The 17,219-nt window shown below is 42.9% G+C and overlaps 4 protein-coding genes across 4 annotated transcripts in view; 2 read left to right on the top strand and 2 right to left on the bottom strand.

The window, feature by feature from the left end:
* The window catches only part of LOC126561486 (diacylglycerol kinase 1), a 483,147-nt gene that overhangs the window by 236,232 nt on the left and 229,696 nt on the right, over positions 1-17,219 (top strand). The gene's annotated exons all lie outside the window — the stretch shown is intronic.
* On the bottom strand, positions 4,168-5,315 carry LOC126561088 (uncharacterized). The gene is made up of 2 exons (XM_050217034.1): positions 5,165-5,315; positions 4,168-5,091 (listed from the first exon to the last, which is right to left on the bottom strand). Exons 1-2 carry the CDS (start codon positions 5,309-5,311, stop codon positions 4,168-4,170), a joined length of 1,071 nt encoding a protein of 356 aa, XP_050072991.1. The 5' UTR covers positions 5,312-5,315.
* LOC126561087 (RING finger protein narya-like) lies at positions 6,117-7,385 on the top strand. The gene is made up of 5 exons (XM_050217033.1): positions 6,117-6,237; positions 6,329-6,393; positions 6,465-6,587; positions 6,647-7,036; positions 7,116-7,385. Exons 1-5 carry the CDS (start codon positions 6,117-6,119, stop codon positions 7,383-7,385), a joined length of 969 nt encoding a protein of 322 aa, XP_050072990.1.
* Positions 9,917-17,219, bottom strand: part of LOC126561086 (uncharacterized) — a 108,731-nt gene continuing 101,428 nt past the window's right edge. Inside the window, exons 6-11 of the mRNA XM_050217032.1 lie at positions 13,815-13,985; positions 13,546-13,725; positions 11,373-13,472; positions 11,166-11,288; positions 10,943-11,078; positions 9,917-10,866 (exon numbers count right to left, since the gene is read on the bottom strand). Of these exons, the coding sequence (XP_050072989.1) occupies positions 9,917-10,866; positions 10,943-11,078; positions 11,166-11,288; positions 11,373-13,472; positions 13,546-13,725; positions 13,815-13,985 (3,660 nt within the window). The remainder of the gene's footprint in view (positions 10,867-10,942; positions 11,079-11,165; positions 11,289-11,372; positions 13,473-13,545; positions 13,726-13,814; positions 13,986-17,219) is intronic.

Below are 17,219 nucleotides of genomic sequence, written 5' to 3'. Positions count from 1 at the left end.
CTGTTTCCACTACTGTTTTATAAAATAATACAAAAAAAAAAACGATCACGAAACGTCACGATTTGCGATTTCACACGTGAGTTAGCTTTACGTTTTTTTAATCACATTGTACCAAGAGACACCATCATAAAGTGGATCGTTAAGCCCGCAAAAAGGGTGGAATGAAACGCGCAATTCTGTTCCGCGAATTCTGTGGTGGCGTCAGGTTTGTTGTTTGATCATCAACAACCCCCTTGGCGGCGTCCTTCTCTCCGGCCAGTGGCGGATTAACCTGTGGGTGGAATTGGTAGACGGGCATGAGGGGGGCTCGCCCTTCCTGCCGCAGCAGTTTTGAAACGAGTACGAGCCTCGTCGACACGAAGAAGATCTACAGGGATTCATGCCGAGCATGCCCCTGGATAAGGCAAGAAGCAAGGAGGAAATGCCTTAAGAAATATGTACAAAATTAACACTGAAACTAATTAAAAACTTGAAACGAAATTTTGTTAGTCGGAAAATGAGAAAAAAATTAATAAAAATGTGTAAACCAATCAAAGATAGAGAGAAATTTTTCTCTAAAAATTAGATTTACTATCAAAAAAGAAAGAAATTTTTCATTCCATTTTGCCTTCCATTTGGCAGCAAAATATTTCTTTCCCTCCGATGAGGAAAAATATTCCAATGCCGTTTGTATCGGTAAGCGCAGCACCGGTTTTGCACCGATATCTGATTTCGAGTAACAGGAAAACATACTAGTGCAGGAGGTAGCAGTTATTGCCGATTTTTCAAATCATTCAACAAATTTAGGGACCCTCTTAGCCACCAAAGACGCATCCAACGGTATGCTGTACGCCTTGATCGGGCCAATAATGATCGAGTTATTGCCGATTTTCCCTGGGATTGCTTCTTTTTCATAGAATAATTGCGCGGAGGGTGGAGGGATCGGGTTGGGGTGTTTGGCAAAAAGGTGCGCGGCCTCAAGACGCATCCAAAGGTATGCCGGACGCCACGATCGGATTAAAACTGAGCGAGTTTTCACCGATTTTCCATGGAAATGCTGATGTTTTTCGCTGAATAACCTGGCGGGGAGTGGAGGGATCGGGTTGAGATGTTGGGCAAAAAGATGTGCAGCCCTAAGACGCACCCAAAGGTATGCCGCACGCCAGGATCGGACCAAGAATGACTGAGTTATTGCCGATTTTCCACGGGAATGCTGTTGTCCTCAATAACTTGGCGGGAGGTAGAGGGTTCGGGTGTTCCACAAAAAGATGCGCGGCCTCAAGACGCATCCAACGGTATGCCGTACGCCAGGATCGGACCAGGAATAAACGAGTTATCGCAGATTTTCCACGAGAATGCTGCTGGCAGAATTTTCCAGGAGTTCCTGAAAAATCCTCCTTAGTTCCCTTTTATATAAAAAACATGTTGTGGAGCACTTTTTAGAAGAATTTTTAAGAAAGAAACAAATATGGGAGAAATAACGTAAAATTGTGGAACCACTCTTAAATTGAGCGGAAAATTATTTGTCATGACGGAAAGAAAATAATTTTCTGACCACTTTTAAAATTTCCATTTGCTACCTTCTCGAATTCATGCTCTCCTGTTACTCCTGGTCAGATTTTGCCGCATCGAAATCCACAAAAATCTGGCACAATTTTTTGGCCGTCCCGAGCTACCTCCTCGAAGTCATGTTCTCCTGTTACTACCAGTCGTTCCTGGTCGGATTTTTGTGCCAGATTTTTGTGGATTTTGATGCGGCAAAATCTGACCAGGAGTAACAGGAGAGCATACTAGGCGAAGAGGTAGCAAATGGAAAATTTAAAAGTGGTCAGAAAATTATTTTCTTTCCGTCATGACAAATATTTTTCCGCTCAGTTTAAGAGTGTTTTCCCAATTTTATGTTATTTATTCCTATTTTTGTTTCTTTCTCAAATTTTCTCTGAAAAAGCCTTCCATAATGTGTTGTTTTTTTAAATACAAACGGGAACTAAGAGTGATTTTCCGGGAAATTCTGCCAGCAGCATTCCCATGGAAAATCGGCGATTACTCGGTCATACCTAGTCCGGTCCTGACGTCCGGCATACCGTTGGATGCGTCTTGAGGTCGCGCAACTTTTTGTTGAACACGCCAACCCGATCCCTCCACCCCTCGCCCAGCTATTGCGGAAAACAACAGCATTACCATGGAAAATCGACGATAACTTGGTCATTCTTGGTCCGATCCTAACGTCCGGCATACCGTTGGTTGGGTCTTGATGCCGCGCATCTTTTTGTGGAGCACCCAAACCCGATCCCTCCATACCCCGCTCAGTTATTGCGGAAAATCCCTCTTCTCGTGGAATAACTGGGTATCATGTGATAGCAAATTGACGAAAAAACATCGAATTTTGCTTGGCTGGTTGCTTGGCGTATTGCATACTCTGCGGCGTTTAAAAAGGTTAGCTAATTATAGCATGCTAAAGGTTTCATTTTAGATAAAGCGGATTGCATATTGGTAGGCGGAGAAGGGATTATATTATTTTGAAATATTTCAAACCTATTTGAAATTTATTATGATTTTGAAAATTTTCGGCACGGTACTTGCTACTTCCTCGAATGCATGTTCTCCTGTTACTACCAGTCGCTCCCAGTAGAAAATTGGATTAAAACGAGGCAAATTTCGAAGCGATAAATTCGATACCAGGTAACAGGAGAGCATACCAGACGAAAAGGTAGCAAATCGAACTTTAAAAAAGTTATAAAAAAAATTCTTTCCTTCATGATAAATATTTTTCCGTTCCATTTAAGTGTTTTACAATTTTTTTGTTATTCATTGCTGTTTATGTTTCTTTATTCAAATATCTTTTAAAAATATCTCCCCAAAATGTTGTTTTAATACTAAAGGGAACTAAGGGAGATTTTCCAGAAACTTCCGGAAAATTCTGCCAAAAACATTCCCGTGGAAAATCGGCGATAACTCACAGTTTTGATTCGATCGCAGTGTTTTGCATATCGTTGGATATATCTTTGTGTCGCGCATCTTTTTGTGGAATAACTTAAACCGATTCCTACGTCTCTAGTTCTCCGCAGTTTTTGTCTCATTTAGAACGATCATTAAAATAGTAATTGTAGGGAAAGTCAGTTATAAATCTGATTACATGGCTTCACATGGACATAAACAATCGAACACTTAACAAACTTAGATTAAAAAAAAGGCAAAAATGTGCCACTGCTCTCTGGGGGTATCTCATCGCCGTTGAAAAGAGCGTATGATAAGCGATCGGTAACAAGACAGACGCTTATCAACCTTCCGCCATACGGCGTAATGACAAAGTCCAACGCGATAGTGATTGTGTGTCCATGTGTGGTGCAGCGTCCCACAAAGGACTTGAACAACCTTGTCCGCCAGTGGCATTCCGATAGTAGATACTGTTGGTATGTGCATTTCAAGTGCTGTGAACCTGGAGAAAGTAAGGGGGAGCCTATCATCAAAAAGTTATTTTTCGCAATCTTCAATACAAACTAGCGTCAAAAACTTAACGCACACACACGCAACACTTTATATTGTTGCTTACATAAATTTACATAAAGTTACATAAATTTCATTTAATTCTATCATGATTTGTTCATGTTAACGCTATACTCAGAATTTGTGATCGTTTCAGTTCTGTTAATGCTTAGATGATCCTCCGATAACGTCTTCCTAGAACTACAATTTTTTCTAGCAGAGATCCGCGCAACTTTCCTTAATTTACCTATAGATTTGCTAACTTTTCTCTTCCACGCTAAAGATGTTCGCGATAGAATCGTTTTTTTTTTCAGATTTTAAACGTTCATTATTTCAAGGCTGTAGTTATCTGTGGCGCTGTTAGTCTGTTGTTTGTGGTTTTAGTTAAGGCGCTATTTGTCTGTTAACGGTGTAAACAAAGTTCATACAAATTCCCAAAAATTAAATTAAAACCTTAAGAAAAATTAAGCAAAAAAGAATAGCCGAGGAATGGCAGTTTTTCCCCTTCTATACCGTATCAATACGCGATTGGTAGGTTTGATCGTTCGAAATGATATTTACGTGTTAGAAAAACAATTTGGTAAACCCAATTAAAGGCAATCTACTTAACAAATAATTCGGAATGTACCTCGTATATGCGAAGCTTTCAATTTCGTTTAAAAATTCAGATCAGAAGTGATTTTTTTTTCCTCATGACACTGCCTACATCCACGATCGTAAGGACGATACGCAGATGGAGTTGCGCCGCACCATCGGAGCGATAAGCGATCCATTGGCGCGCTGTAGCGCCAATTCCCGCAAATCGTACCGTTCGTCAACCATATCGATCCGCAGGTTAGCCAACTCTTTCTGTAGCCCCCGTTTCCGCACTGCTGACTTGTTCGATTTCGAGCTTTCCTTTACTTGTGCTGGTTGGTTCTGTTCAATTGCTGTTGCTGTTGTTACAGGTACGACCGTTGCTCGCTTGGTTCTCTTTTTTGCCACTTTGGTTGATTGCTTCTGTGGACGGTTTTCTATTCCGTTCGTTTCATCGTGGTGTTCGCTTGCCGAGCGTCTACGTTTCACTGGAGATTTTCGTGGCTTTTTCTTTGGAGGGGATTTGATCTGCGGCTGTGATGAAAAATTATTTTGATCGCCTTCGAGCGTTGGCGTTGAACTGCAGTCGGTAATGGTTGGCCACGGCATCGAAATTACTTCCTTTTTTATAATATCTTTTATGAACGCTTCATCTTCGGCTGGATTGATAATATCCCTTTGGAGGTAAACCATCGCCGGTAGTATGGCCGGTTCGGGGGTCACACGCGACACGCTTGCTGCACTTAATGAAGTGTAGTGGTCGGTGGAAGGTTCGCTTACAACCGTCAGCCCTATGGTTATTTCATTTGAGGATTCTTCTTCTCGCTCTTGCTTTGCCACACCTAAAATTGCTTCCGGACCCTCTTGTACCACCACTGGCTCGTCGGCGGAACCAATTGGAATGTCTAGCGTAGGTGTTTCACGGGCAGCTTTTAGCACCCGTAGCTTACTATCCGAATCGGCCGCAAGTTGTTTGAAGTAATAGGCCAGATTTAGCTGTACAACGCAGAGCTCACAAATCCGGAACGGTAAACCATCGTCTGCGTTTATCTGGAAGATAAGTAGGAGGCGCAGTTCCTTCGTAACAATTCGCAATTAAAATTCGCGAAGGGAAGCAACTTACCTCAAGCTGTGTCACGTACTGCAGTTTATCTCGGATGTGGTTGATGGACGCGACGGTGCACATCTCATCGTTGACTACATTGCTGCCAAAGATATTCCACGTACCTTCCGACAGACAAACGCGACAGGGATGAACCGCTTCGATCATTTTGCTTCCGGAAAGTGTAAAATGGTTCTAGCCGAAAAAAAGGTATTTTCAGCTAAGGCAAGCAATTATTTCTAGAAGCTAAGGAATGCTAAAAATGAAATTTACCTCCAACTTACAGCGCTTGTAAACAACTGTTTTGACATTAGCTCTAGCGATTGATAGACGGAAAGCTGTTATTTATAAGTTTATCAATTCTTGAGCAAATGCAGGAAAAAGTTGCAACATAAGTTGTTTGCAAAGCAGATGAGTTAAATAACTTTTTTCATAGGCTAGGTTAAGAAAAAGCGACCAAATAAAATAAATTTATTTCCACCAATGAAACAGCTGAGTTCAAACCGAACAGCTGTTATTTGCTTGAAAATAAAATTGCATATATGAGTTTTTTACCCTTGATGTAACGCACTGTCAAACGTGGTGGAAAAGTGAGGCCATGCGTAACGTTTCTATCCGTAACGTTCGATAATCTGTGGTAAAACGTTAAAAGGACGTTATATCGTTACTTGTATTTTAGCAAATTCTTCGCGCTTTTTTTTATTACCGATAACTAAACACAAGTTAACAGAAAAGATCCACCCACAACACATTATTTTAATCGTTTTTTTTATCTACCATGGGTAACAGTACACTAAGTACACAATTCCATCATAGTAGGCTTCATTTTTAGGTGAAGCGCATTTCGTGTTGCCTTTGGAAACAAAATATGTCAAATGGAACGTAAATCGACGACGACCGGTTAAGGAATTGGGAGAAGCTGTTTGTTATTTAGTGGCCGAACCTAACCAATCAACCTAGAAGTAGCGGCAGAATGTCCGTTACGCGCTGGATACATTGCAACGTTTGCTTTCATCTTTTAGCGCGAAAAGAACGAAAGTTTTATCATCTTTCTTGCCGTCATGTGCTTTGTAAGCAATGTATGGCTAAAACGGGTAAGTTAATACCCTCCCATCACGTAGTAGCGTTTCGTTGACCTACACCCAGTGGTCCTGTATTATGTTCTACCTTTGTTTTTCATTGCAGATAGAGGCACAACATGCCCCGTATGCCAACAGCCATTGGAAAGCTACACGGAGCTCAGTAATCAGGTGAGAAGAAATTAAGCACAAACAGGATAGCAGACGTTTATAATTGGCTCGGTTGATAACATACTTTTCAGATGGATAGCAAAGAAATGATGTACTATGATCCCGGCTGTTTAAAGGCGCTTAATGTGGCCTATCGAAGCGTCGTCTTTCAACACAAACAACGAGAGAATATGATACGAGGAATCTTGCGTTGTGTATGTATCAAAGGTCAACAGTTAAGTCACTTATATCAGACACACATTTCCCTTTCTAGCGTATCGCAACTGCACAGATGAAGGAAATGGAAGACGTAATGCGCCAGAAGATAGTGGAAACGCAGCGACGGTACGAAAAGTTTCGCACCTATCGTCGAAATCTGCAGGAAACGATGCGTCAAATGTCTCCTCGCTACCCAAGTGGTCCGACGGTCGGCCCCAGCAAACGGCCAGCTCTACAGCCGGTAACCACATCAAACCACCCGTCATCAGCACTGTCCAATCGTCGCGATGACGATCTGACCAGTCGCAGATACGAACAGCGAAGGCCAACAACATCCACGATACCACCAAGCTTTGCCGAAAGCTTTAATAAGTCTCCAGCTAGGCTCACAAATCGGCCACCATCCAATATGGCTAGTAGCTTTACACGACAGCATGTAACGATGGTGAGGGCAGCATTAGAACGCCACAAGCTTTTAAGCTTCATTTTTACCCAACTTGTTTTTTAATCAACCATTCTTGCAGATGAAACCACAACGAAGCAATACCGGACAGCATGTCATGGGAGAAGGAGCAAAAATTGGCTTTACCGGAATGAATGCATTTGCGAATGATTCAGGCATTTCAGGCATGCAAACGCCTTCGTCTAGCTTAAGCTTTGGTGACAGTTCTAAGATAGCCGGGCATCGGCAGCTACAACACCAAAAGTATCTTACACCATCAACACCAGCAAGATATCATCACCAGCCCTATCTGCACAGTCAAATATTGTCTTCCAAAAATCCACGGCATTGATTGAACAAAGGTTCTTGATTTAAAACAGTTTGGCTTTTTGTAGTGTTTTGTAAATATTCTCTTAAATTGAATACTTTCATCGTTACTACACTAAGACGGCTTCTTGTAATGATCGTTCCTTTTGTTAACCTTACAGATAAGAACTATAGGTCTGCTATAGAATTATAGTGCTTTAATTTTTGCTGCAAATCATTCAACGCAATTTACCTACTAGTAAAAATAAATGCATAAACTTTACCTAAGTTTCATCCAGTTATGGATGTGCGATTTCCCTACCAATAAATTGAATGTTTTACTTAAACAATCACTAGCAACTGATATACTACATGATTGATTTTGGAAAAATAAGATGAAGTAGGGATGTAAAAGTCTCGAGGAACGTCCAAACCAGAAACCATGAATTACGATTGCAATCTGGGAGTTGGACGTGAAAATCTCTGAGAACAATATTCTTAACATAATTGGTATAAGACTTTCCTATGAAACTGAACAAAGGAAAGCATTGACAACCTGACAAGGTGGCCCGACAGATAGTTTGTCGGACCAAAACTACATGTCCTATACAGGCCATGAAATATTTCACGGCAGGCAAGGGTATGCAATTTTGACTCGACAAACTATCTGCCGGGACACGCTCGCCTTTGAAGGATTGTAGGCACAAAATGGAAGTTGGAGTCTCTTTTGATATTGCGCCAGAGTTTGGACCAATCTTAAAGGACCGCACAGACCACTTCTAGGAGGTTCCACCTCCTGTCGATATATAATACGATTCGTCTCTGGTGTGGTGTAAATTCACCCTCTAGCTCCTTCGTTGAAACACCAGCGCTCCTGTTAAAAACTATCGATTTACAAACGGGCGCGGAACCGGATTGATGGTCGCGCCTTTGAAGTTAACTAACTAAAACTGCACTTTTTTTTTTGATAAACCGGTTAGCACCGAGATAACTGCAAGAACAAGCGGCAACTTTACCATTTTAAGTCAACGCATTCACACACTCCTCTGTTTAAGACTGACAATTCGGTCGGTTTCCTACGGAAGGGCTTAAGACACATTCTTCCTCACTATTGTGCAGTGAACTGAACAAGCTAGTCCGGTTGATTGCTTACTCATGTCAGAAAACGTGGAACCGGACATCCTAACGTCCTGAATGTTATCTAATGCATCTACATACCCCGCGTATGCCATAAAGAATAAATAATTAAGCTGTAAAAATACAAATAAACAACGTACCTTTTTTTCTAACTATTCATTCGGGTCTGTCGCTTTCGGAAATAAAATCGACCATGATTCAGTGCAAGAGCGGCGAGCTGAAACGGTTTGGTTGTTTTACATCTCTGTTTCATTATCCGTGGTTTTGTTGTTGTTTTAATCACATCGCGCTTCAATCGCTCTACATCCTCTCCTCTTTCTATCGTTTACAAACAGCGGCAGCTATCCCTTCTTCATATTGTTTTCACTTTCTAAATGTAATCATAATATGCTTGTAGTAATTCTTCCACATCCATCCTTCGCTTCCTGCCCTCTTTTGCCCGTTTTTCTTCCCCGGAGCCCGGAAAGCTACTAGAAGAGTTTTACGATTGGAAAGATATAAACAGAAGACCCTCTCTATGCTGGGTGTGGTAAGAATATTATTTAACAAATCCTCTACTAAATCCCTAGTTCACTCCCTCTCTCTGTCTCCGATGATACCAGCACGGTTCGACCTTCTCTTTATTTGTATTGTACCAAACTAATCGACAAAAACGTAGGACAACAAACGGTGGCTTGAACAAAATTCTATTAAACGACTTCTTCTCTTCCTTTTCTCCCATTCATACTAAAAAAAATGTAGCCTAGCAGTTCTTGAGTTTGGAGAGGATGATGGATTATGCTAAATTAAACGAACGTCGTTACATCCCTCAACTACTACACACGACACATGTTCGCTGCAGCAATAGTAATAGTAGTAGAGTATAGTATTTAGCCAGAGGACAGCAGCACAGCAAATTAACAAAACCTAACCTCTCTGTGCGACTCGCGGCGCGCGTGCAAATAGTTAATATATATATATGATGGGTACACCAAACTCGAACGAATCGAAAATTAATGCTCACGTGCGAGAGGACCGTGCTTACGTACGTGTGCGTTTTCCGGTGTTGTATCCGCTCCTATATAATATATATATGCTGATGTAAGGTTCTCCTCTATTCGGTGGTCAATCGGGCAAAACACGCGAGGAAGAAATGTATTCTATGCTCAGTTTGATAAAAAAATATAAACTCAAAAATTGCTTTCTCCCACAGAAGATACACACCAGAAGCGTTTTTTTTTTTTTTTGTGGAGAAAGTAATGACGGTAGAAGTAGGTTTGGTAATAAGTTGGTAAGTAGGTATTAACATTCACCCTAAAATCCTCACTTTTTTCGGGTACATATTAACGCTCACAGCAAACTAAGTAATAATTTAGCTTTGTTGCTGTTTGGGAGAGAATTGGGTTTGATTGGTGATGATAAGAGGTGACGATGCACGCTCACAAGGCTAACGATCAATAGTTACTTCTTGCCTTTGGAGCGTTTCCGGAAAAAGTTATCCCTAATCTTGTTTGTATTGGTGCTGCTATTACCCCCAGCACTTCCCGTGCCACTGCCTGTATCGGATGAGCCCTTCTTCGACGCAGCACTATTACTACTGCTATCGCTAGGTATGGTACTAGTGGTGGTGGTAGTAGTGGCGGACGCCGGAACACTCTCACCATTCACAAGCTCCGACAAGTCGTCCGTGCTGTCCGTGGATGATGATGGCACGACTTGAATGTTTCCGCTGCTGGTGTTGCTTGTAGTCATCGTAACGGTTTGAGATGGAATGGTGGAGGATGCCGCAGCAGTCAGCACAGCGGCCGTTGCCACCGATGGCGTTGAGACGGCGGACGATGTTTCCATCTCGGAGCAATAGGCCGCATCGTCATCGGTAGACATAGAAGATGTCGGCTGTTCGATCGCTTCCTCGCCACAATAATCATCGTCATCCTCGTCGTCATTTGCCATTGCATTAGGTATTTGCTCGTTCGCTACATCAACACCACGTTCCGAGTTCAGCTGAACCTCGTCTTGTTCGTCCTCTTCGTTCTTCATCGCCTGTTCCGCACCTTGTTGCGCCTGGTGGCGACTATCACCCGAGTACTGCTGATCGTCTAACGTAAGCGAGGACATAGCCGAACCGAAATAACCGCTCGTTACCTCCGCGTACGAAAGATGCGACGAAACGCATGACTCCGCCAGCGAACCAGCAGTGGAGGGAGACAATGCTTCCTGATGCGAATCACTTTCGCCCGAAGTCATCATCATCGTGCTAGCGTTAGATGCGGTCGAACCACCGCCACCTCCGGCTGCCATTTCCTCCTCCAGGCTCTGGTACCCGTCGACGTGTCCCCGCACGTCACAATCTTTATCGGTCCGCAGCTTCTGGAGCGTCGGTTCGACCAGAGGATCGTTCACAAATTTGGCTGTAAAAAAAAGAGCGAACAGAAAGGTGAGACGCTATACAGACATGCAAAGAAGAGAAACCGTAGAGATACGTACGATGGGGGGCAATGATTTCCTTGAGGCACTTGGCGACTTGTATTCTAACGTTCGGCACCGTGTCGTCGGCCAATTTGAGTACATTGTTGAACACATGTTTGCGGAAGATTTTTACCTCGACACGATCAGTCTCGAGCTGTTTGAGAGGGAGAGAGAATGATGGAAAAAGATAGTTAATGACTGACTGTCTTGTACAACACAATTTCCGATGGTAAAAACGTACCATTTTTCCAGCAGCTATCACATACGTCTGACGGCGACGCCAGTTGCTATAGAGGGCAAAGTGCTTGTTGAAGAACTCAAACACCTTGTCGTTCTGTTGGAACTCGTGGCTACATTCAACAAACTGTAAATATGCACAAGATAGTAAAGAGAATCCACATGAACACTTTCTACTTAAGGTCAAAAAGCGATTCCCCAACAAACTTACCGCATCGATTCCTGCCTTTCGCACACTATCGTACTTGTCCAGCATCAGCCGCATCGCCAATCCGGTCAGGAAGAGCAAACAGTTCTCCTTCCGGATCGCCGTATGCATACGTGCCAGTTCCACAATCTGTTGTCCCGCTAGCTCACGGAAGCGCCAGTTCATCATGTTCAGCGGTGGCTGCAGACACATTCCGAGATGATTCATCAGGGTTTCATGCTCGCAGGCATCGATTACGCGCAAGAATTCGGCCAACGTACGCACCACCTCAAACTTGATATCGTCCGCATCGAGCAGAAACTCCGTGTACGAAGGTACCAGATCGCGCGTTGCCTGCTCTCGCCCGATAATCAGTGCGATCTTGCTAATCGAAGCGGCCATCGTGCGCCGTACCGAGTCCTGTATGTCAGCGCACAGATCGAAGAAGTAGCGGTTCAGGATGGGCCAAAACTTTTCCCCAAACGTAAGCACCACGGCAGGGAAGTTGTACGCACAGTCCTGGCACAGCTCCTTGTTGACGTTCTTCATGTGCAGGAAGTCCTCGAGCAGATTCCATTCCACCTCTTCATTTTCCCAGCGAATCAGAGTCTTCAGCTGTTCCGCAGCACGGATCCGTTCCACCGTTGTCATCGTTGGTGTGACGGTGCTGCTGCTACTGCCGGCACCACCACCACCACCACCGGATGTTCCCGGAGCGTTACCGCCGTTGTTATTATTATTATTGCCACCAGATGTCGCAGTACCCGCCTGTCCACCGGACTGCGTCTGCGATTGGGACGACGGTAGCAGATCCTCGTACATGTAGATCAGCTTATTGTTTTCGGTGTCGTTGTTATTGATGCTTCCGTAGCTGGAGTCGCTATCGTTCTGGTTCTCGTTGTCTTCCACTACCATCGCGGCCGAAGAAGCGCTCGTCGTTTCGCCGGCTTTAGCCGACTCACTTGCACCGGTGGTGACAGCAGCAGCAGTTGTGCCTTGCTGCAGCAGATTGTTATTCCTGCTATCGTCCGCTGACGTTCCACCAACAGTTGGAGGAGCTTTCCCTTCCGTGTTTACACCACGTTCGTTAACCTCCTGAATATTGTTGTTATTGCTCGCATCCGATTCTTCCTCCTTCTCCTCATCGTCACCCATCGCCCGATCCTCCTTATCGATAAACTCCAAATCCAATGCAAGCCCGGGACTAATGTACCAGAACTGGTGCGAATTGAAACACTCGTCGATCGCATTTTCGTCCTCTTCCCCTGCTTCCATGATAAAATCCAACCCGCCCGCTTCACCGCTTCCTCCATCCGCCTGCTGATGCTTTGGATTATCGCTGTCGTAGATTACACCACTACCCCCGCCACCACCTCCGGCTCCACCCTCCATATCCGCCCCGACCAAACTCAGATCCGCCAGATGATCGAGATGGTTCGTGCCATAGTTATCATCCTCCGAATCCCAGTGACCGTGATGATCGAATGCATCACTACCCCCACCCTGATCGCCACCATCACTTCCGGACGGGTTAGCGAACGCATGCTCGAAATTGTTCTTCAACGGCGAACAGTAGCGCATAAATCGATTTAGCGGATTCTTCTCATCGTAACTCTGGTTGGCTCGATAGAGGGGCGACGGTGTCGGCGAGGTGGACGCAATCGACGAGCTGGACGAAAGGGACTTGTGACGTACATAGTAAAAATCGGATATCTTCGAAATACCGCCACCACCATCGTCCGACGTTGAACCGGTCGATTGACGCTGGGACAGATGCTCCTCGACAAACACCAACGAGGCGAGGTACGCTTCCACGTTGATGCGATCCTCGGACCGTGGTGAGGCCGATTTCCACGATGGATTATCATCGTCGGACGATTTTACCAGCGAGAGCAGTGCGTGTCGCTGAATTGAGTCCTTAAACCTTTGCTCGTAAGACTCGAAATTCTTTAGCAGAACACTCGCTGCCGGTTGCTGGCTGCCGTGGGCAAGCTGTCGCGCATTGCCCATCAGCTCGGAGAACGATTCGTCGGCTGCATTCGTTATCGACAGCTCTAGGCTACCGTTGTACGCAAGGCCTAGGATCTGCAGCTGGGCAAACGTTGCTAAAAATCGGCCCAGATTCTACAAGTCGGGAAAGATAGTGGGAGAAAGATTGAGAAATGTACCTTGTAGGTAGAAATACCAAATGCCCTACCTTTAGTGCCGCCTTGATCACCCAAAGGCTTGTGTCGAACATGAACTTCTTGTATGCTGGTACTAGCACCTTGCGCCGTTTCTCAAGCGTACACAGCAATGCAATGAACGGCATCACCTCCGCACACGCCTTACGCACGGTCCAAATTTCATCCTCGCAAAGTTTCATGAATATTGGCAGCTGCAGAAATATCCCGAAAAGAAAAAAAACACTTTATCCTCGTGCGCCCTTTGGTTCATTCATGTCCGCACTACCCTTACTGTACTTACCAAATTTTTCTCGAACACTTCATTGCCCAGGACTTCGCACATCACGGGAAACGCGGTGGCACACTCCTTGCGGACGAAGTTGATCTTGCAGGTACACATTTTCACGAACCGACTGTACAGGAGCTCGTGCGTCTTGGCGCATCCCACCAACGGGGCAATCTTTACCATCAGCTGGATATTTCGCAAAAGCAAGCAACAGGATCGATCGATCAATGATCAAATGTGTAAATCCACACGTGCGTGTGTGTGTGTGTGTGTGTGTGTGTGTGTGTGTGTGTGTGTTCCAGAGGAAATCAAAATTATATGAAAAGATAGAAAAAGAAAAATGGAAAACAAATTAGAAAATTGATTAAATAGTTACAAAATATTTGTAAAACATTCAACGAAAAAAGGGTAAAACGATGATGAGCTGTGTTGTTGTATCCTTACTTTTGGAGAGACTTACTGACAACACTTCACTAATATACAATCACCTTACACAAAATCCTCCTTCCGGTAAGGATCGAAATCGGGAAAGAACTTGCCTTGTGTATTACCGCATGGCCTAGCTCATCAAAGCTGGCTGTGATATGAGATATCGTATCGAAAGTGCACCATTTCACAGCCACTTTGAGAGACAGGACATACGTACTCATGAAGCATTCCAGGTAGAGAGAAAGAGAACGCGCTCACAAGACGTGAAAACGGATAAACACGCGAACACATATTTATAACTACACTTGGATCACTCTTCACTCACTTCAAATTCACGGAGCGCTACTACTACTACAGCTGCTACTGATGCTGCTGCCGTCGAATTTGTGTCCCCGTGACGCTCTTCAAAGCTGGCTGTGATATGCGAATAAGGACAGTAACACCCCTCCCGGCAAGGACGCATTTCACAGCCACTTTGAGAGCGACACAAAGACAAATGTATTTGTAATAAGAAATATAACGATCACGCGCCCCATTTTTGTGTATCGCTGGATAATGCTCAAGAGCAGCCAAACTCGTCAAAATGGCTGTGATATGAACATTGCTCAAATCAACACAGCACAACCATTTTTACGACCTGGCCACGAGCAAAAAAAAAAACACGAGTTAAAACCCCATACCTCTCACAAACACTCATAACGAAATTGCACTTAAATTTAACTTAATTGAGCTAAACGAAGTTAGTAAACCCATACAAACACACAAAACAAGAAAAATGTCTATGAATAAATTTTTATTGTACTATTTTATGCTAAATTTTAAACTTATTGTTGTATCGCATTTGTTCTTCCGCCCCGGTTTAATGCCACTCGAAAAGTAATTTCTTTTCTGTTGGTAATTTCTATTTTCTTTGCTTGAAAGTGTGCCACAAATCAATGTGTGCTAAAAACATCAACCGAAAGAACCGAAATTCTCAAACTGAATGATCAACTAAACTAAACACACTAAAAGTTTTAACCCTTGTTTTGCTAATAGGACATTCAAACCATCTCGCTACCAATCCAAAAAAAAGTGTCGGAACCACGCAAAGATTTTCTTTTTGTATTTATAAGCATGGGAGGGTGAGACGCGACCCGAGGTAGAAGGACCAGATGTGTTTCAGCACCCGACCGAGCTCATCAAAATGGCTGTGATATGATAGTGAATAGCGGAAAACGAGTCCGGTTTATTTGGTGATAAACACATAGCCACAACCAATTGATGAGCCCAGTCCGTTGTGTGTGGTTTATTTATTTATTTTTCGATTGGGCTATATTTTGATTTCCTATCATTAAGGTAATAAGAGAGCTGTATCGCTTTGAAAGATCTTTTTTTTTCTCGTTTTTGTTAAATAGCGATGAGGTTTTGTACAAAAAAGAGGGCGTTAGAGCAACTCATTTTATTCTCCGTCTCAAACTTACTATATAGCAATTAAAGATATGAGTATTACATATAAAAAAAAATATTTTCTCTTCAACCTGCCTAATATAAAATCTAAACGCATATTTATGTAAAAACAATATAAGAAATTTGAAGTGGCATTACTTCAGCGGAGAACAATTCAGATATCTTAGTCCTCACAATATTTAGAAATGTTGGCCAAAATTGCTCGCAAAAACAAAGGACTTATTGAAAGTAACATACGTACACTCAAAAAAACATTCAACGATCGTGGAAAGATCAACGAAGATCGTGCTTTATCTCCCCCGTAAGTAACGAGGAATATTCAGATGATGCAGGTAGGTGAGTGACGCGTTGCTCATCAAAGCTGGCTGTGATAGCAACTATCAAAGCAAGCTACAACAACCAAGTTTGATGACAACGCATTGCACCCGGGAGGACTGATGAAGATCGATTCCATGTGTTTGAGCAGCAAACGCATAACTTTATAATTTCGAATATCAAATAAATGTTGGGTAAATGGAAGATTGAAAGAAAAATGTATAAGTAAACAGATAAAATAATTTTAAAATGTTAAAATGGGACTTTCAATAAAAAAAACAAGTTTATTTTGCTAGTTTAAACACATCAACACTAAAAACTTCGATACAAGAAGAAATAAACCCATTGCCATACACAAATATTAAAAAAAACATAAAAGTTACAAATAAAACGTATTGTTTGCTACACACGATTTGTGTTGAGGCAAATCGTAGGAAGAAAAAACTAAATTATAACACAAGCCAGCACAGCACACACACAAAGGCAAACCACACACCATTAGTAAACACTAAAACCGAGCGTATTAAGTGATATGCGCAGGTCCAGAGGCGTGATTGAAGCGATGTTTACGCTCGCATGAAGGATGCTGCCATATTATGGATATACTCTAGCGTATCTATCAACATGAAAGACAAGGTAGTGAGATCTACCAGTACTAAAAGCCACTATCTCACTACCCATGTCTTTCTTGCAGACAAAATACAGTTTATATTTTACTTATAAAAAGGAAAGTTGTAGCCACATTCCCGCCACCGGTAGTAGTAGAATAAGTAGCAGTAGCAGTAGTATTAAATACAAACGCATACAAACACACGCACACAAGACACTCTTACAAGCAAACCAACACCATTAGTAGATATATAATGATAGTTACACCGTTTTACGCTCCATTATTATTAGGCAAAAACACGAAGAAAACCAATACCCGCTTGAATAATTCTAAATCTACAATTACTTCTCCTAGACTCTTTTTTTAGCCCTTCATTAACTACTTTCTATCCAACACCACACACTTTACAGCAATCAATCTTGCTTGCTTACACTCTCTCTTCATTTAATTGTAATATACTACCTTCTTACAATATGTACTTTCCATTATTACTAACTACATCCCTTACACCCTTCTAATTACGAATACTTTAAGCATTTGTACGAAATGGATAAGCATGTGAGAAAAGATTAATCTAATGCCATACAGTGCCAATGGCAAGATGCGTTTTTCCTAAACGT

This window comes from Anopheles maculipalpis, chromosome 3RL (assembly GCF_943734695.1).
Source record: "Anopheles maculipalpis chromosome 3RL, idAnoMacuDA_375_x, whole genome shotgun sequence".
Classification (NCBI taxonomy): Eukaryota; Metazoa; Arthropoda; class Insecta; order Diptera; family Culicidae; genus Anopheles; species Anopheles maculipalpis.
This window is presented reverse-complemented; position numbering and strand designations above follow the sequence as displayed.